Here is a 21,370-nt window from a genome sequence, read left to right on the forward strand (position 1 = left end):
GAACCTGAGTATTTCTGTGTAAGCAAAAGCGCATAAGCCTTCAGACAGCTGAGGAGCACAAGCAGAAACCCTCCTGGCTCCAATCACCATCCAGTAAATGGAGCAACCTTGTGGAGCTTTTTGCTGCCAGCACCATCTGAAAGCATTCTGGCCAGTTTTAATTTGACACTCAATATTGCAAAATCAACAACACTGTGTAGCAGGCCAAAGCACTAACCCCTTACTCCAACCAACATGACAGCATTGAAAGGCAGCTCAGACCTGGAAGACTTGACATATAGGCTGTCATTTTTAGAATATTTGTCAGTCTGCCTGTCCATGTGAATTCTCTGACCCTGCGTTTGGCTTGGTTGGTTGGATGGAGCATGGTGCTAACAACGCCAAGGTTGATGGTTTGATCCCCATATGGACCATTCAAAGAGTTGGACTTAATACTCCTTGTGGATTCCTTCCAACCCAGAATTTTCTGGGTTGCCCCTCTGAAAGCCCCTCTTAGAAATGAGCCACTGCTCTGTCTGCAGACATGGGAAATAGAACTTGCAGTTCTATGTTGACTGGGGAGTTAATGCATGTGGGTTCTCACTGTGGGTTCATTATCACCAAGCCACTCTCTTCCAGTTACAGCTGTATGTTTGCTGTCTTGGTGATTAGTTGGCAAAGAAGACATTTTCACAAGAACTTGCTGATCTCAAGGGACCACAGACGATCAGCAGTTCTGACTATTCTGCTCTAACCTCTTCTCTTATAAATGGATAAAAGATCCTAAACAGTATAAATCATAATTTGTTCTATTTCCTGAAGAACTGCTTATCTTTGTTGTGTTTTTCTTTTGAAGCAAACACTATTTATAAACTCATACTGTCATATACATTTTCTGTGTAACCCTTGTATACCTCCTAACTACTATCAGAAACATTAGGAAGTGAAAATGTGCTTTCATTGTATGTGCAAGCTACAAAAAAATAGCTATTACATGAAAGATGTTATTTGCACAGTAGCAAAAACTATGCCCATCTTTTCTCAGGAGAACTCATATTGTTGTTATTCAATTTGTTTCTCAGCAAAGAGGAACTTCTCTGCATGGGTATCAATTCTTTCAGCAGAGACAGAAAGGACATTACTCACTCTGCACATCTTGGAAAGCTTTGAGATATTCTACAGTGACGAGTGGCTGAGGCAGTTCACGGATGAAGAGTTTTAAAAGACTTGCTGCATCGTGTTGCTTTACATTTTCCCAGTTGAAAGTCCCTTCATAAAATTTTGCTTCCAGTTCTTGGCAAAGACCCTGAAATGCAATGGATACAGAGAGCACCAGTAACATTTGGCTGCTGCAAGTCACGCATTATACACACAGCAATACTTTCTACACTTTGAAAGTGGGGGAGGGATATCTGAAATATCATTTAACTCCAGTTGCTGCTGATGTTTTGCTGCAAAACAGATAAATGTGGGATCAGAAGTATTGCAAGCAAACACACATTAATAGGCAGCAGTCAAATCATACAGGGAAAAAAAACATGGGCCTAAGTCAGGGCCATATGGAATAAATATACAATAAGAAACAGTTATCATACTCAAGCACGTAAGGGTCATGACTTCCCCTTCACCCAAATATTAAGACTTGTCTGATATACAAAGCAATTCTGAAACTGCAGCCCAAGGGTGTTGCTGCAATGCATACATGGCCATTTTCATAAACAAATAAGGTAATTATGTGTGTTGACACACAGCTTCTTATCAAAATATACACTAAGGTGAGGCTGGTTCTCTTTTTAAAACACAGGGAATGATTTGTGTAACTGAATAGCTGAATATCTTGCCATCTACAGGGAACTCCATGCTGCTGGGTACATACAGCTTTGCCTAGCACGGGGTGTCAAACATACCCTGTGTGGAAGTGGACTGCCCCCAGATCATAACCTGCCCCCAAATGCAGTGGAGTAACCTGTGCTGTGCACGTCTCAGTGGAATGTCATAACTCTGGGGCTGGAAAAGGATGGCAGCAGACATTACCATATCCCTGCCCTGCTGCCATGGCAGTGCTACTACTGGGCTTTCACAGATGCACAAATGGGAACACATTGCAAAGAGCAAGTCCTTCTTAGTCCATTGCTAAGTATCAGTCCTGATCTCACACCCACTTCATTTATTTCCTAGTCTGGCAGAGTGAGAAGTAACCTCAGTAGAGGGCCAGGGGCCCTGAGGCATCTCTCACAGGTCACTCCCTTCTTCAAGCTCAGTTATTCTGGATGGAAAAGGACAGAGATGCTGGGTTGTTTTGTAAAATATGTGCTGTGGAAAAATATGGCTGTAATTATTTATTGGGTAAGAAGGGAACATTGAACAGAGGCTATTAGATACATTTTTAAGTTACCCTTCTAATTAGATTTAACTTTGTACAAATGGAAAACTGATCTATTTACAAAGAAAATGTGGACTCTTTAGTTTGATATAAAAGTTGGATATTCTCAGCTGTCTTCCAGAGAGATCTTCTGTCTCCACTGACCGTAACGGAGGTTGAAATGTGCAATGGTCATAAATTCAGACGTCTAAAGTCAAGTGGGTATGATTTCCTGATCATCAGAAATAGCAAGCTTTAGAAACAGAGATGAAAATACTCCCTCTGAGACTCATCACCTTCTACATCCATATTCAGACCAAATCACTGCAGTAAATGCAGTATTATACAAATAGATACAATCATTTTATATGAGAGCCAAAGGCAGAAATTTCAACTGCATCCTAGTGCTCCAATGCCTACATTTTAAAGTAAATGTATTTGACTATGCCTTTTTAAAAATAACAACCCTAAAATCTATAGAATATGATAGCAAAGTATTTTTCTGTGTCTCTCTATAAAACTATATAATGAAGAAAATACTTTTTTTTCTGTTTAAGAAAATTAAGGGAAAATTTCATTCCTTTAGCATGACAAATTCCTTGCTCTTTAAAAAATTTTCTATTAGAATAAGTAAAAGAACTAAACATATTTGCTAACAAAACTATTGCTTAATTTAAAGAAGTAGTTCCTGCAAATAGAGAGGTTAAAAATAAATGAAAGCTGAATCGTGGATGATCCACTGTCTGGGAAATTGTATTAAGCTAACAAAATCAAAGAACAAACAAATAAACAAAATCACTAAGAAATCACTCCACTTTGCAGAACTGATGTGAAGCGGAAAATAAAGAATGGAGGAAAGCTGAAAAAAAAATTAGTATCTTAGTTACTGATAAATAAACAAACCCAATTGCCATAATATTCCCTTCTTTTAGTTATTTCTAATGAACCAACAGCTGGACCAAGTTCTACACAACAGAGGCTGGCAGGCATCTTCGGACAGCTGAATCCACTTAAATGGTCCTTTCTGTTTAGAATTTAAGGCCAGTTCAGACCGTCTTTTTAACACATTGAGTGTTGGCATGAATCACACTGTGTATTTAGCTCACTGCATTAAGGCAAATACTGGGGAAGAGTCTGCATGTAATTGGCACTCACCCTGCGAAGTGTCGGTGTGCACAGACGTGCCTAACAAGATTGCGCTCAGCGAGCCGAGCAGTTATATTGCTGTTCATAAAAATAAATGTGAGAGGTTCTTCAGTGCATGCTGCCTGCCTTGCCCTGTAACACAGGTTAAGCCTAGCTATTAAAAAAGGCTCACAATGCCAGAGAAAACCTTCCTCTTGGGGTAGAAAGACTGTGTATGAACTGTTCGGATGATTAAACTGGTTCAGGGAAAAAGCAAAAGGCTGGAAAGCTCATGCCAAGAATTAATGAGATTTTGGCACAACTGAATTTGAAATGTAGCTTTGAGTCTCCTTCGAACTTGAACTTTGAACGAGTCTTTCTGCAAAACTACACTGAGTGAAAACATCATTTCACTGGCTAATATAATTCAGTTTTCTTTGTAAAGAGATCTTGCTTTCTGTTTTTGAAGAGTTTCATAACAATGGCTTGCTAAAGTGTATTTGTGTACCTTATATATTTGTAAACAAAATAAATTCACCAACCCCACATACATTTTGGGGGATATTAATAACCTGCCCAATGTTTTACCTTTACTCTTGTCGCAACTCCTGGTATTCTAAGAAGTCCCTCTGTTTCCAGAGTTGTCTCTTCTATCTGGGCAATCAGCTGTCAAACACAAACCAAACTGGCATGAACAGAGATGCCAATTAAAAATTACTGGCACACATTCCTGATATATTGAAGCCTTTATGCTTGTATCTCTCTCTCTCTGTGCATATGAATTTGTACACATCCATTTGTAACAAGCCAAGGTTCAAACACAGTTTGCCAATGGATAACAGCTGTTGTAGAAAAAAACTTTAATGTGGTTCTTACCCTTTTTTATGAATACTATTAAAGAAGAGTTTGTTTATAGAATTAAAAAAGAAAACTGTATATTTTTACCTCCTTCAAGCCTTCTCTGAAGACTTAAGAATTCTTTTCAAAAATTACTGTGGCTTCAAAATTATATCCCCATTACTACCCTTGCTAAAATGTCTCCAAATCAAAATAATTAAGGTAACAGTCTCATGAATATTCTAGGACTTTACAAGAGGAGAACTAAGAACTTCTAGGCGTTAAAGAAGTCTCTGATTTGCAAATTCTGACATTCTCCTAACAGACTGAGAAGTTTGCAGCCCTTCACAGAGATAAATTTGCAGAAATTCCATACAGTACTTAAAACCCATATAATATTTTTTTTCTCTAAATAATATGCCTATAAATATTCACTGAAGGATGGATTTAAGAGTATTTAAAACAAATCTGTAAGCGCCAAAAGCTGACAACAAAATTTTAGCACAAACAGTTCCCATGATGTTTAACTGGGGCAGTGCCTTTGTTACATGCCTTCCTGCACTAGTGCTTGAGTAATAAAAATTACGCAACAGAGTTGTGTTTTTTCCAGTTACAGAAATTAAAGGGAGTTTAACTACCACTACATTCATGTAACAGATAAAATCCATTAAAAAGACTGGACAGAAACCCCACAAAGTTAGAAAACAGCACTAGAAGTGTCACTCTGGTGCATTTTCCATGGTTTAAAAGAAAAAAAAAAAATAGTGCTAACTGACTCCATGCAACTCACCCTGCACCCAGCTTACAGCAGATCGGCGCCTGCCACTCACATCTGCTGGGCACTGCTGTGGGCAGTGTTTGACCTGCCATCATCACCACTTGTGGGGAAGGCAAGGTCTGGTGGCATGACTGGTGGCCACAACTCCTTCACAAACACACACCCACTGGTGCCCCCTTGGCACAGAGCTGGCCACCACTAGCCTCCTACCTGTGGCTAATCCCCTCTTCATCTCTATCAGGGCTGCTTTGCATGGCTTTATTAGCAGGCCAGAGACAGGACTTAACTGTCAGCAGAAACTTCTGATGATGACACATGAATTGGAATTACTGACAGATTTTCCAGCAGGAAAAACCCTGACTAAATTACATCATTTTTGAAAATTTAAATTTCTCAGTGAAATAAAAAGTAGGTGTATTTCTATTTTAAATTAAGCAGCCTTCCTGCTAGCTTGCTTTGTTTCATTTCAGTTACAAACAAGATACGTTTATGAAAAGCAGAATGAACAAAACTGCTCTCTTACACTTTATATAAATCCCCCATTCTTGGAAAGCAGGTGCTGCAGAGAACAAGCAGAAGAAATAGGAAACTTTTTGTTTGCATACTGTCATTTGAAGTAAACCTGTATTCCAAATTATGTCTGCACCTTGCAAAACAAATCATATCTATATGATATTAATGTTTATGGGGAATTTTCCATGTTGCTAGCATAGCATAGTGATCAATCACTATTTGCAACTTGATTTCTCAGTTTATAGAATAGCATCTTTCCCAGAAATGTGTTTTTCTCATCCTGATGAAGTAATTTCTGGCATGAATAACTCAGCAGTAGTTTTGAGACCATGATGCAAAACTACTTTGAGATTTCTCTTTCTCAAAAAGTAACAAGCACATCTACAAACAGACTGAAATGTGATCATAGAGCACTGAGTCTCTGTCAGTGTTAAGACAGGTCCACACACAGTGGTTTCTTTTCTTCCCATGAAATGAGATGTGCTATGCATGGGCAGTAAATCCAGGGTCTCCATCTTCTTTCCAATTATCTCCCCCATTGCCATGACGCCATATGGGCCAAAGCACGCCCTTCTGTACTAAAGCAACAAGCCTTCTGGAAAAACTTGCCTTGTGAGCTTATTTCTTCGATTCAAAATATGTCTGATACAATGCAAAATATCACATTTACTGTATTAGTAAGTAAAGTTTCAAATACAAGTTACAATAACTTGGATGGATTGGAGTATTATACTGAAAACTGCTACAGGAAGCAAATAAATCCAGGACAAAATGGTTATGGTTTTGTCATTTTGCATGTATGTAAAAAGTTAACTTCTTCATGCCTATTTACCTTCTGAAAAATCAGTGGGATCTTGGTTCCTGGGACCTTTTTCTGATCTTGTTCCAGTAAAAGTGACAGTGGGACACCAAACAAGCCAGAATCTGAAGAATAAAGCAAGAGAATCTGAGATAATATCCACAACTTTTCAAGTACATGTGATACTGGCATAAACCCCCATTTCTGAAACAATATGTCTATTCAATGTGCTCAGAGATATTGACCTTTTGTTTAAAGTGTTTTAATGTCTTTCCCAATCAAGTTATTACACGAAACATTCAGGCTAAAAGGATTCATAATTTCTTCCTCAAGAGTCTTCTGTTTTGACTTCAAATTGCCATCCACATATTCTGCAGCACATAAAGCAAATTGCATAAATGAACCATCTGCGTAGTTCTGGTTTGCAGAATGGATGTGATGATGACCATGCAATGCAGATCTTCACCACCCAAGGCAAGATGATACAGTTGAGATGGAAATGGCATGAGTAAAATATCCAGAACTTGGTCACTAAAATGAGACAATTATCACTCAGAGTTGCTCTGAACACTTCTCTCTGCAAGAGTTTGGATATAACAACTTTTCAACTCCTGTGCTTTTGAATTATACAGCACCAGCAGAACAGAAATATAACCAACTCACTAAACGTTCATTTTTAAAAAAAGCAAAAATAAAGTTAATTATTGCTTATAAAATAACTTTTACAAGAGGACTAAGGCAATTAATTTTTTAAAAGGAATTCAGTCGCTGTTAATTTAGCCCTGATGAAAAGCTAACCTTAACCTTCATGTAAATGGGACTTTCATGTGTTATGGCCCAGTTGAATATAAGTGAATAACCATTTAAACAGAGCTATGCTAATAATAACTAACCTAAATTTTGCTGACACAGAACTTCTCTGTCAGAAATCCTGATAATTGCTGTATGTGCAAGTTTTCTGGACCAGCATATAACAATACATGTAGTTAACAACTGCTGCTTGGTATGATGCCATGCCAGTATTGAACACAGAACAGACACAATTACTAAAAAAAACTGTCAGCCCTTGAGAAAATATGATATACATCAAAGAAAGATCAATTCCGGTGCCAAACCAGAAGTTCTTGTATCTCTGTCAGCATAAAACGTCTACCCATAAAATACAAGGGACTCATACATACAGGCAATATCCACATCCCTTAGCTTTATTATCTTGAAGTTCTTGTCAATAATAAAAGTTTCCATTGAAATATAGTTGAAAAAGCAAACTCCAGGAGGTCAATACAAAGGCAGTGCTGGGCACAGCCCAGCATTCCCCAGAATGACATTTTCATCATTTTTACATACTCAAGCACAAAGGAGAAAGCAAATAGACCCACCAAAGTATGAATCAATTGGCCAAATAACACTTAAGGGGTGAAGAGGTAAGGGTCAGACAGAGCAACAAGGCACTGAAGGCAATATATTGCAAAAGCAGATTAGCATAGCAGAAAAGGTGATGTCATTTTGTCCATTTCCTACATATTGCCATTAAGTCTAGCCTTTTTTACCTCTTAAAAAAGTTTTAAATCAATTCAACATTTTATGAATGCCTGCCATTCAGATAATAATGCTGAGAGTGAAGGTCAATTAACAATTACTTTTGTAAGAAGAAGCAGTTAAAACTATGACCCAAAATAAAAGAGAAGGAAGTGCTCTGTCTCTGTTTATTAGTGACAGCACAAGTATTTCAGCAAGAAGAAAATGAATTCAAGCGATCAAGGTCTTATTGATGTTTCTGTGTATGCCTTTTGCATTAAAAAAGCTGTTTACTTCTACTGTAAAGTGAAGAATGTATTCTGAAGAATCTATTGCACCTAGCTGTGTATCTCTATGCTCTCTGTTGCTTTCAATTATTTAAAGTGAGCTATTGCACTGTCACATTCACTGAACCTTGACATCAGAGTTTTGGCCAAAGCAGGCTTGTGATTAACTGGTAAGACATCTCAAGCTCTTGTAAAGCATTTAGCAGAAGCCAAAAATACAAAAACCAAACAAAGCACTGAAAACCTCTAGCATGAAGAAATTGGTTTCCATGCTTTCTATGCTCCCCAAGAAAACCACTGTGATTACACATACGCTCCAACGGCTTGCAGAGAAAACTGACATATAGCAGTTGTTTCTGCCTCCTCTGCAACAGTTTAAATCTTCCACTTTATATGATGCCATTCAGCATAACAACTGCATTATAGCCTAAGTAAATACTGGATGGGCAAGGCCTATATGACACAGTAATGTTTGTGCCAGACAGAATAGAAAACAAGTAACAAAGGCTCCCAGAATCTCCCACCTGTGGCAACAAAAGCACAAAAGTCATGTAGGCTCACCTGAAGGACAGAACTGTAAAGGCTGAAAAAGACCTTTGAGAACATTGAGTCCAATTTTGAAAGTAGACCAGTACCTACCTTCAGGAAATCAGGAAAAGAATACCCACAAAGAGCACATGCTCATGCTCTTTGAGAATAAATCAGCACATACAAACTTCTGTGAAGCAATTTTTGCTGCACAGGCATGCTACTAAGATAGTTGTCCTTCACTCCTTAGATTATCTGCTCAGTGACTCTCTTGGGTTTTAATTTGAGACAAAGAGCTGAAGACATTATGTCAGTGAACTTGTTTAAAGCTTGCTTGAGTTAAGGTGTAAAATTAAATGTTGCTCAGGACCTGTTACTGCTCACATATTACATATAAATTTTCTGCTGGAAGATCATAAAGAAACAGGTGCATTTGTTTCATTGGATAAAACAGATGCAATTGGTTCAGAATACAAAACACCAACTTACCTTTGGTTTTGATTTTTACAGCTTTTTGCTGCTTGAATTCTGTCCCAAGTATGTCATAGAGAGCAGTTAATTCAATCAGTGCTAAAGAATAGACTTTCTTCATATCCTGAGGGGCTAAGTCACCAATCTTTGTGGTACCTGTTTTGTCCTTCGGCAGTCTGAAATTCTAAAAGCAGAGATTTGATGCAGGGTAACTAATCCAAGTCGTGATAAATTACTTAGCTCAAAGGCTGTGCTTCCTTCAGGGTACAACCTTTCATCATGAAGCCTGCTGTTAACTGACTTAATCAAGGGAGAAACCCAGAAACAGGTTAAAAAGCAGACGATTTTAAAATGATAGGAAGATTTAGGTTCCCAGTGACTTCTGGAGGTCATCTAATTCAACTGCTGCTCAAAGCAAGGTTAAATTCAAAGTCTGATTGGATTGCTTATTGTTGCTGTTCAAATGAATTTTGAAAATTCCCAATAACCCCTGTGGGAACCTGTTTCAGTGTGGAATGCTCTCATGGGAACTCTTTTACTATGCAAAACAAAATTTCACTATTAGTGACTTGTGTCCGTTAACTCTTGTCCTTTAACTTGGTACTCTGAGAAGAGTCTGGATTTGTCCTGCTTGCAAGCACATATTCCCCCTCCACCTTCTGCATCCTTTTCCAGTTTACAGTGGTGGAAATGGCTGTCCATGAACAATCCTATGCACATACAACTGGGATAGAAATCCTTCTGCACTTGTGCACACAAAATAAAATATTTGGCTGCCATATAAGTAATAATAAAGGAGTTCTCTTCTTACAAAAGGGAGATACTTAATAATGGCTCACTTCCACTGCACTAGATACTCATAGGCTGCAGTCAGAGATCAATATAAGGAATTTAGTTGAAAGGGGCTTCCAAACTCATTGAACTTTATAGCTCCATTTCTCACCAGCAGGCTTCTAAGTAAGCATGACTCAGAGCAGAAAGCTTGACAAGACTTTCTTCCACTTGGAAAGACATATCATACTCATGAATTATTTTCTTACCCTGTACAAACCCAGCAATAGCAGAAATGAATTGCTGGTTACGGTACATGACTACAAGGGCACATACCAAAACATAAACATGATTTACAAAAGGAAGATACATAGTCAATTCCCCACCTTGAACTTTTATTGACTTGCACAAACATGACCGTTTCAAAATATCTGCCAATAATGAAGTTGCAACCAATGTATTTGTAGATTTAAATAGTAAGTCCCTTCCTTTGCCTATCACTTTGCAGCTCCTTTTGTAACTGAAGAAGAAATCCCTTAGCCATGTCTTTGAATATATATATATATATATATATATATATATATATATATATATATATGCATATATACAGAAGTTAGAGCATAGCTTTTATCTCCTCGTAACAGGTTGCATTAGAGAAACATAACTCAAACATTTAAAAATCCATCTCTAAATATCCATTAGTGTCTGGTTTATAATGTTTAAACTAGGATACATGGGGTAATTACTACTTGAAGAACTGCACAAGTCCTTATCTAAATTAAGTGTTTGAAGAACTGGGAACATTATTTCAGAAACTGTGTTTACTCAGACATGTTTGCATACAGTGTTAGGGAAAAAAAAAACAAGAAGACAATTTTCACACAAGTCATTAATTTACAGGTTATATGTACATGTTACATTGTCATGAACTCTTAGGAAGAGAGATCCTCAGAGAGATTTCTGAGGATCGACAACAAAATCTCTTGGAGGATTTTCTTTTGATTTTATAGGGATTCATTCAGAAAGAGCCTTTTTTTATTAAGACTTGGAAAGAAAAACTGAGTTCAAATTAATCTTTAATTTCCTGCCATTTGATTTCAGACCTCTAACTTCTATACACAATTCTGTTCTTCATTCTCATCCCTTGCCTACCCGCATCAGAAAACTGCATAAGATTTCTACAGGCACCCACCAACCCTTTTTGTATCACAACATAGCTTTTTATTATAGATAAAGCATCTCACCTCAGATAACAGAAAAAGGGGCTGGAAACAAATGAAGCAAGAATAGAGTGGTACAACTACCACTAAGCCACTGTTCCAGCTTAATATTAGAAGTTCATTTTTGCTTCTATATAGAGTGCATTTTTCCAGACACACAAGTACATAAACAGTCATAAATGTAGTTATTTTCATGCTATTGAGCATACTACTCCCAAAAATTACTTACCTTAAGAACATCTATCTCTACAAAGCTAAATCTGATGACATTCTTCTAAATCTAATTCACTCAGTCTCAAATAAGTATCACTCAAACAGTACCTCTAGCTAAAAAAAGGAATAAATAAAAAACACCTACCGGGAGAAGAGTGTCACCCCCTCCACCTTTGTACATTTTGCCTACTGAGCTGTCTTTGAGATTAGCTGCCTGTTCTGCAAATGATATCTCCAAATTGATGTCTGTGTCTGAAGATGGCATATCTTCAAGCAGGCTCTTCTGCTCATCTGTTCCAAGACTGAACTTTGGACCTGAAAACACCATAAAAAAAGTGCTAAAATACAACAGCAGCACAACTGGGCACTACTCAGTGCATGAGAGTAGGTTTTAAACCAAGTAGAAATTAACGCTATGCAAGCAATGGACTTTCTGATTGCAAAGTCACTGTTCCTGTATTTTTGTTTTCTGTCAGTTGGAAATTTAGCTATTGACAAAGGCTCAACTTTTGTAAGTTTTCTTCAATAATTTTGCCAAGGCTTGGGGTTTTCTCTCCTATTTATCTATTACGAAAAGATAGAGCAATCCACCTCAAACAAACAGCAGACTCCCAGAATCTTGTAGAGCCAAAGAGCTTTGGCATCAGAAGCTTTTTGCCATCAAACACTTTACAGCCTCAAAGACTGTAACATCCTGCAAACAAATCAGCAAATTTTTCTGCTGTTAAAATTTCAAAAGCAATAGAAAAATGTGTCCCCTATGATCCAAAGCATTAACATCTGAAAACAAGCGGGAGTACACAGATCATATCTTTGTTCCATCATTCCTATTTCTCACCTCAGTCTGAAGAGTCTAGATTCCTCAATACAGTTTGGGCACATTTCCATGATACAGGGAAGGACTAAGTACACAACAATTGCCTCACTTCTCTTTCTTTGTTCCTTAAAGGAATCAAACACTAGACAAATTTAGAACATTTTTTGTTAAATGTTCTAAAGAAAAGGGAGAGGCAGTTCTGCTTTTAGAAAAAGAAGCTGCCCAATTTCAGAGTAAATCAACCACTGCTTTGGTCTGAAGTTAAACCATATTGTGAAAGAAGCAAGAAGAAAATTCTACAGTAAAAACCACTATTTAATACAAAGCATAGAAGTCTAAGAAGACTTTCAGTCTCTCCACCATCCTTCTCATGATGTCTATCTAAAAGGACACATCAAGGAATAGGCTCCTTTTACAAGACATGAAAGAATCCCAGAATCATAGAAAGTTCCCAGAAGGTTTACAAAACAGTACAGTCACAGAATAAATAAGGTCAGAAAAGACCTTTGAGATCTTGAAGCCCAACCTATGACGAAACACCACCACATCAACTATATCATGACATTAAGCACCATGTCCAGTCTTTCCTTAAAGACCTCCAGGGACTCCACAACCTCCTGGGCAGTCTACTCCAATATCTATCAGCTTTTCTGTGAAGCATTTCTCCCTGATGTCCAACCTAAACCTCTCCTAGCACAGCTTGAGGCTGTGTCCTCCTGTCCTGTTGCTGCCTGTGAGAAAAGACCAATTCCCACTTGGCTACAGCCTCCTGTCAGGCAGTTGGTGAGAGACACAAGACTCCCTCGAGCCTCCTTTTCTACATATTAAACAACCCCAGCTCCCTCAGCCTCTCCTGATAGAACTTGTGCTCCAGACCCTTCACCACCTCTGTTACTCTCCTCTGGCCATACTCCAGCCCTTCAACGTTCTTCCTGAATTGAGGGGTGTTGCAGTGTGTTTCTTCTGTTATGGCCCAAGCTAATGGTTTAGTCCAAAATTACCCCTTCCCACCCACCTTGTCAATCTATCCTAAACTGTGTCAGTAGTTTATGCCAGCCCCCTGCTTGGAATTTCTCTTTGGAAATCCCCTAAAACTCCAAGTCCCATTAGTCCATGTGACCTAGTTTTCCCCCCTACCTCTCTCATTGGACAATGCCTTTGTAAACCCTACCCTTTATCCCTCCTCAGAATTTCTCCAATTTGCTAAGAGTTTGTACCTTCCCCTTGAACCTCCCCCATATATAAGCTGTTGCACCTTTGCCATTTTTGTGTTTAGCCTCCAGGATTCCCCAAAGTAATAAATCCTTCTTATCCTATGCAAAAGACCTCCCCCTTCTCCTTGCCTCCTTTGAACACAATCTGCCAGCCAAAAGACCAAGGAGCCATAGCTTGAGCCACATCTAAGGCCTCCTGTTCCCAGGGTGGAACTCACTCCAGGCACGGGACTGTAGTGGCAAAGCGAATGCAGGTCTGGCCGATGTGACAGAGGGGTTCAGAACTGGACACAGAACTTGACATGTAGCCTCTCCAGTGCTGAGTACAGAGGAAGAATCACTTCCCTAGTCCTGGGACCATGATTCTGCCACTGGCTCCTACTCACATGAGACGGCAGCCTGTTCAAAGCTAATATACCACAAGTGCAGGAAAAGTGGATGGAAATGAGTTAGAGTTGTGAAGGAGAACCACAAGCAATGCATATGTTTTTTTTCTAAATTGTATCTGCATCTTCTTGAAAAACACAAAACTTCTCTGACATTATTTAGAGCAAGTCCTGAAAATAAGACCAGTCAGCCAGTGCCAGACTCAGGGGAATTGACAGGCAAATGGCTGAAGCCACCCAGCCACTTTCTAAGCAAGGCACAGTGCTTTACACAACCACTCCCATGTCAAAATACTTAACTAAGCAAAGACACTTTCAGGAACAGAAGGTGGATTTGAGTTAATATTTTGACTCTACTTACAACCAAGCAATGTTGTGAGAACTAGAATAGAACATTTTCATATTCTGCCAGTTGTGTGTATTGTTCATCACTTGTTTTTTTCCAGAGTGGCTTCTGCTCACTTTCTGCAGACCCCAAAACACCTAGGGCATACACTAAAGACTAAGCTGATCTTGAAACTAGAGATGCACCTTTTGGTAAAGAGATATATGAGTCCTCAGTAAACAAACATATCCAAGGTCAAATTCATCCCTGACTCTGTTCCTTGGTATCCCTGCCTGTGTATCCATATATGTCATGTAAACTGTTTAATGCATCCAAACTGAATGAAAACAGTTTCCCGTCCCCCCAAAACCTTTGTCATGCTAATGTGGCCTATACCTGACCTACATATTTCCTGCCAGCCTAGAAGGGATCTGATGTTAACAAACAAAAAAGCTGTAGCTCCTATTTCAGTCCTCTGGTCATACAAAGGTGTCATGTAAAGCAGATGTCTCAGTAATGCTCTGCACATTTACAAGATTTGAAAGTGCTGCTGTAGTGGGGAGTCTTTTCTTGGTCGTATAGCCTTGTTCCCATTGTTGTACATTCCTCTTCTAGGCAGCAGCTGTAAGAGGAAGCAGCCTTGGTGTACTGCCAACCTGCCAACCACATGCAATGTTTAATGAGAGAAATGCAAGTGTGATCCAGAAAAATGTAAATATTGTCTATGCGGATATGAAAACCATATTTTACATGAGTTCTGTACCCTTTCCTTAGTTCACAGAGCTATTTAAAGATTACATTAAATGATGGGAATTCCTCAGGAATAAAACAAGGAAACACTGCAGTGTCAACTGTGCTATATCCCAGTTTTCCTAGAGAATCTTGAGAATACACCAATGGACCTAAGATGACAGATCTTAATTTATGACTGGAAAGGTAGAATGATTTTTTTCTTTGACTGACAAGGCATTTCTCTAAAATGCTAGTTTATAGATGCTATAAATTGAAAAGAAAAATCCTTGCAAGCATTTCACTGGCACCATTACTTTGGCTATAGGATCCTCATTTATCATGTAAAATGAAAAGCAAAACCAAACTCTTTAATTAAATACCACCAGACTTCAGATTTTTTCCCTATCAAGAAGCAAACATTACTGCTCTTTATGCTTGTATTACACACGGTACACACAAATTGTTTCTCCATTCACTAGATTGTTATGCTTTGAACCTGCCCTTATACTGCAGTTTTATCTATTATTTTTCCCCTGTAGCTAATCCTATGTTAAGAAAACAACTTTTGCTATTAAATAGCTCCCCTATTTAAGCTAATAAGTATTAGTTTTTCATATGTTTTATTATTTCCTTTTTATTTCTTGAGAGGTCTCAACCAACACAGTTATTTACTCCTTTTCACAGGATTCCAAAGAAAATTACTTATTTTCTTCAGTATCTATTGAACATATTCCTAGCTTTGCAGGCCTTTAGTGAATGTCATGGATTGTTAAAATGATAATGCCTTTTGAGAGCTTAATACATGATTTTGAATTTTCTTTTTGTTTCCTGTAGACACACTCCCTACCTACATGAAACAAAGGCACTCACTAACCTGTGAGTTTGTATATATTAATTAGTCAAGTAACAAGGTATGTTGGACTGGTAAAAAAAGGAGAAATGAGAACAGGTTCACATAGCCCAAGTGTGCTCTAAGGGCAAACCACTAGCAACTTCAGTATGGCAGAAGCCCTTGGGAATATAGCATTCAAATATACCATTAGGAATAGTTATCACTTTTGGAGTATGGCCAAGCAAAGTTTTTACCATAACAATTTTAAGATGTATCAATTTCAGCTTTTTTTAATAATGTCTGAGATTATGTTCTCATTTTTTCAGGTAAAACTGGGACTACTTCTGTGTCAAAGAGGGTTTTCATTTTAAAATAATGCCCCTGGATTTGGATTTCATAAATATTTAGTACCTCTGAAATATCAGGCACTGTTTACTTTTTGCCTTAAATTCATTCGCTGCATGTATAACACTTATTTGCTGATCATTCTGGAGAGAAGATCAAGCACAGAACCAGGTGCATGCTTTTAACATCACCAAACTTCCATGGTTTGACTGCAGATTGAATTGATTTTTCCTTCCTGCTCCAATCATGGGAGCAGAACCCACTGAAGCATGTTGACTAAAGCAGGAGTGTATCAGGATGTAAGCAGGCTGCATTTGCCATGCACATCACAATCTGTGCTGAGGAGAGCTAGCATATGGGATTTGCCTTTCAGAACTTCCCATTTCTGAAGGGTTCATCAGGGCCACGTGGAATAAAAGAACCAGATGTGATAAAACTCTGCAATAATTGCTTGGTAATTTTCCAGCTCTGAATCCTACAGTGAAGTTTATTGACAAAGTACCAGGCATCTCTTCCTTCCCTTGTGCTGAACCAGCAGTCTGGCACTCCTCCCAATTTTTTTACTGTTCTTATTGGAGTGAGGTTTGCTGAGAGGGTGGGAGGAAAATACACACTTCTGGAAACACAGATTCAGTGTTATTCAGGGCTGGTTTATATTCATGTCTCCCACTCCAACTTCCATGCACATTCTGTATTGTCCATTGCAGTCTTCCAAGTCTAACTCTAAAGTAACAATTTTTCTGACTGGTCAGTATTCTAGAACTGAAGCAGAACATTACTTGGTGGCTTAATTACAGCTAGCTAATTTGCAATAGGTAACTTAATCTGCCTGCTGCATATGGGTATAGGGCTCAGTGTAACATCTATGTGCTATCCAGCCCTCCAGAAGAAGCAAAAACATATAATATGAAACTAGATAACCTGATATATAACATAACATATAACCTGATCTCTACAGGGGTGGTAGGGTGGTATAACAGACATAGTACAACCCTTACTTTGAAGAAACCTAACGTGATGCAGGACAGCCACCCTTTTACTATTGGACCTGAAGAACAGCAGAAAGCTTCGTCAAAGGCTTTCATCAGAATTCATATTCTCAAAACAGAAACTATGGAGTCAGCTAGGAACTTCTGTGATGTACTATCCTGGCAGTGAGAGGAAAGTGTCTTCCATGGGTACTGCACCTCTCTTGTGTGATCACATGCCAGTGAACACATCCTAGGCACACAAAACACTTTCATTTCCATTTTCCTTGAAAAGGCACACAACCTTTTTTCTTTCATCCCTGTTTTTCCTTTAATTTGAGCTACAGGTATATAGCCAGTTCTCACCATTTTTTTTTATGCTTGTGTCCAGACAGTTCTTTTTTTTTCTTATCATCCATTTGGTTTTATTCTTTTGTATGCACTGATGAGTTTATGCATAGAACTTCATTTCCTGTACTGTACAGCAGAGACAAACCAGAAGCTATAAATTAAGGATCAGAAACAGCCTGAACGTAAGCTACAAGAGGCTTCTCCCAGACAAGTGGATCCCTGATAACAAGGAGCATTTCTCAGGTGGCTCAAAGGACAACCTACAGGCACACTTAAAATTTTACACACCAACAATGCAGTCCAGGACAGGTTTCTCATTATAACTTAATTTTATTTTGCTGAAAAGTTACTTAAAATATGGACCCACATACTAGTCTGAGTAGTTGAACACCTACAAACCAAAAGAAAACCAAATAAAATAGACAGTAATTTGACATTACCTTTTGTTCCATCATGTGTTTCATTTTTGTTTTCACTTGTTTTCACAGCTGAAGGTTCACTTCCATCACAGACCTAAGAAAGGAACAATAAATACGCATGCCTATAAAAACCTAGTGCATGGTTATAGAAAGTCCTTTGACTCGGTACAGGATTAAAACACACACTCCTGCAATTCAGGGGTATGCAAAAGGGCATCTCTGTGTTTCAGCAGAAAACCCTTTGCCAAAGTCTAAGGGGATCTGAAACCTAGGCAATTAAAAAAGGAAGTTATTAAGTCAATTCCTCTTCTTCCTAGAAGACTATAAGGGTGAATGGCTTTATTTTCCAGAGTGACAAAGAATAAGAAAACATAGTCTGACCTGAAGCTGTAGTTTGCACTGGAAAGGATATGGAAAGGGAATCTGGAGGAGATATTTTGATTGACTCAGACCAAATTCCTTTCTCTTGAAAAAGCTTACATGTTTACCTCCCCTAGAGAGCAATCCCATCCCTTTTACAGGGCAGCCTGACATTAATATCTGTGTTTACAGCTGAGATTTCCAACAGCAAAACCAGGACACTTCAAGGAGACGAAGAACGGGAAAAGATTTGAACCATTCTCTCCTTTTCTGTAATGCTCCCCTACCTAGTCTCAAGATGTGACATTTTGTGAACTGGATGACATCAACTATAGACAAAATATTTCAGAACACGTAGAAAATCTATGCCCATAAATATGGGTGTACATAGACTTATATACATTTTTACCCACATACCATTTTTTACTTTTTGGCAACTCAAATTAACAATGACCATTTTAACACATTGTATTTCTAATTGTATTTTACTCAAGCAATTTATAACTCCGTACTTACTGAGAAGACAAGTGTAAGTTTTAAAGATTTATCCTACTGGCACAGTCTGCATTTTCACTTTTTTTCTTTTTTCTTTTCTTTTTTTTAAATCAGGTATCTTGAGAGGAGGAAGAAGTTAGCATGATTGTCCAGAAAATTATCTCTGTTTCACAAAGCAGCAGAAGCAGAATGGGAAGGTGTCAAGGTACCAAAAAGTCCAGATTCTCTTTGGGAATATGGCAGGAAATTGAGGAGAAACATTAACACAATTGCTGTGTTGATGCAATGTATCAACACTATTGTTTTACCTTTCCTCCAGATGAAAGGAGGCTACAGGATTTTCAGAGGCTATTATTAAACTGGAATGACTTCATACAGCTGCAGGTGGCTTCAGTCCTCTTTTTGTTATATAAAAAGCTTTCTAATGATGTCTGAGTAACAAAGCAGTGAGACCAGTTATCAGGGGAGGTAGTGGAAGCTACTTCCCTACAGGCTTTCGGTGACAGATTTGGTGAATAATCACAAGCAATGATTTCTGAACAATTATCTTCCTTTGAAGAAAGGAATGGAGTACGAGTTTGAGAACCTATACTTGTATTACTTTGTTTCTGTCAAGGAGACAAGTTTAGAAGGATTTTTCTCTCCTATATTTAATAAATAACCATTTGTTTTATACACCCCAAATGCCTACAGTCTTCTCAGTGGTGTCTTCAATATCAAAACATGTAGTTTAAGAGAAGAAAAATCTATTGAACACTGTGACACAGGATTTTCAAACATTACAGCAGAACATGAATATTTCTTGTACTTTACTGAAATAAAAGAAAAAAAGAGAAATTATACTGCTTTGAGCTACATGATATTTTACCTAAATTGGTCTGCTATTAGATCTTGTAATTTTTAGGTAGAGTCAATTACAAATCAGATCCCAGAGAGCTTTTATGGAGTTAATACCTCTCCTGCAACCATAGGCAAAGCAGAACAGTGAAAGGGAAGTTGTGCCTCCAGAATACAACACTTCCCCCACTACACTTCAACTGAGCTTAGTAGGAATTGCTGAAGGAGAGGAAGCTGTTGAGGGAAGGAGGAAATTAAATCCCCTCAAAATTCACCATGTTTTCCATCACCACAACCAGTGCACTGAAAGGCACTGTCAGCAGCGAGAACGAGGGACAGAGCTGAGGTCAGGTAATAAGGTCATGCTATAAGCTCTCATTCTTATGGCTGACGATCCCAGTGCTCTGAGGGAGCAGAGAGGGCACACACCCTTCTCCATGGAAAAGGAATTCTAATCATAGTCTCCATTTCCCTCCTTCCTCTTTCCTGTATATGGGAAAGGAATTCTCTTCAATATCCCATGAAGGGAAACTGGGACCCTTCGGGGCCTGTAAGAGCAACTTCCCATACACAGTGTAACACACATAGGCACTGGGAGTTAGCATGGGGTTTACACCCGCAGCTGATAGGCATAGAGAATTAGCCAAAACCAAGGAAGTTAGGCTAATGCCCCACTTTTTTCCCTTTTTTATAAATAAACAAACAAACAAAAGCACCAGTAACTAAGAGGTAACCACTCAAAGGTTAAAGTAGGCTTGTGGTAGCTCTTTGGGTGATTGTTGTGATGCGTTTAACATCTGTGTGAAAAATAATTCTGATTAAAACGTGCTGTTGTTTTATTCATCATCTTTAAGTAAGATGAGGCCAATATACATACTTCTTTATAAATACTAAAATTGCTTAATGCAATGTCAAACCTGGACCAGCACCATCCCTGGAAATTTAGTGAAAAACTCCCTTGGAAATCAGTGAAGTTAGATGCAAATCCTCTGGAAATATCCCTTTCATGTGCCACTCTGCTCTCTCCCCATCCATACGCGGTCCCTCTTTGCCAGAATCAAACGAAACAACCGACAGGAACTCACTTTTCCCTTTGAGTCATTTTGTAGCCTGAAGATATCTCTGACATCAGGAATCTGGTGCTGTTTGTTTTTCTTCCTCATGGTCTGTGTGACAGTCTCTACTCTCTTTTCCACCGCGGCTTTCTGGGTTCGGGTCAGTGTGGATAAAAACACCATGCTTTCCAGGGAGTCGCCCGAGCTCTCTCCGAAGAGATTTGACAAACCTGCCTCCTTCAGCCATTCTTCTTCCAGTTCTCCCTCTGAGCAATTTGAACAGAAAGAGGCATAAACATTGGCTTTTGAGTACTGCCAAGCACACTGGATTTTAATGACATGACACAGTTAACATAATTCACAGAAAAGTACCAAGGGGATACACAACTAAGAATTACTTACACTGTCGTGACTTGGAAAAAAGCTACTGTTTGTAAAGAGCCTCAAAAGGTTTAATATATGATAATATATTATATCAAAGCTTTTAAAGTAGTTAATCCCAAATATATTGCTATGTGGCAATCTTTACAATAATCTATGGCACTTCCATTAAAATCATACACCATTTTATAAATGCATCTAAATAAAAATGTGCATGGAAAAGCCAGAAAGCCGGATCATTGCTGCTTCACTGATTTTTAGTTCAATACTCTTTTTAGCTCTCTTACTGACATGGTTCTGCCCACTTTTCTTGATACATTAATCCTACAGCCTTCCACTAGCTCAATTTAATGAAGGACAAACCAGCCTACATGAGTCACCTTAATGGTATTTTTTCATCAGCTCTTATGACATGGTCTCCAGCCTGCTGACAGCCCACAGAACAATTTTTG

At 38.5% G+C, this 21,370-nt stretch overlaps 1 protein-coding gene across 1 annotated transcript in view; it reads right to left on the reverse strand.

The window, feature by feature from the left end:
- Positions 1-21,370, reverse strand: part of ARHGAP18 (Rho GTPase activating protein 18) — a 66,443-nt gene that overhangs the window by 13,385 nt on the left and 31,688 nt on the right. Inside the window, exons 3-9 of the mRNA XM_062488804.1 lie at positions 20,568-20,803; positions 17,812-17,884; positions 11,547-11,716; positions 9,216-9,381; positions 6,427-6,518; positions 4,055-4,132; positions 1,126-1,285 (exon numbers count right to left, since the gene is read on the reverse strand). Coding sequence (XP_062344788.1) covers positions 1,126-1,285; positions 4,055-4,132; positions 6,427-6,518; positions 9,216-9,381; positions 11,547-11,716; positions 17,812-17,884; positions 20,568-20,803 — 975 coding nt within the window. The remainder of the gene's footprint in view (positions 1-1,125; positions 1,286-4,054; positions 4,133-6,426; positions 6,519-9,215; positions 9,382-11,546; positions 11,717-17,811; positions 17,885-20,567; positions 20,804-21,370) is intronic.

Source organism: Cinclus cinclus, chromosome 3 (assembly GCF_963662255.1).
Source record: "Cinclus cinclus chromosome 3, bCinCin1.1, whole genome shotgun sequence".
NCBI lineage: Eukaryota > Metazoa > Chordata > Aves > Passeriformes > Cinclidae > Cinclus > Cinclus cinclus.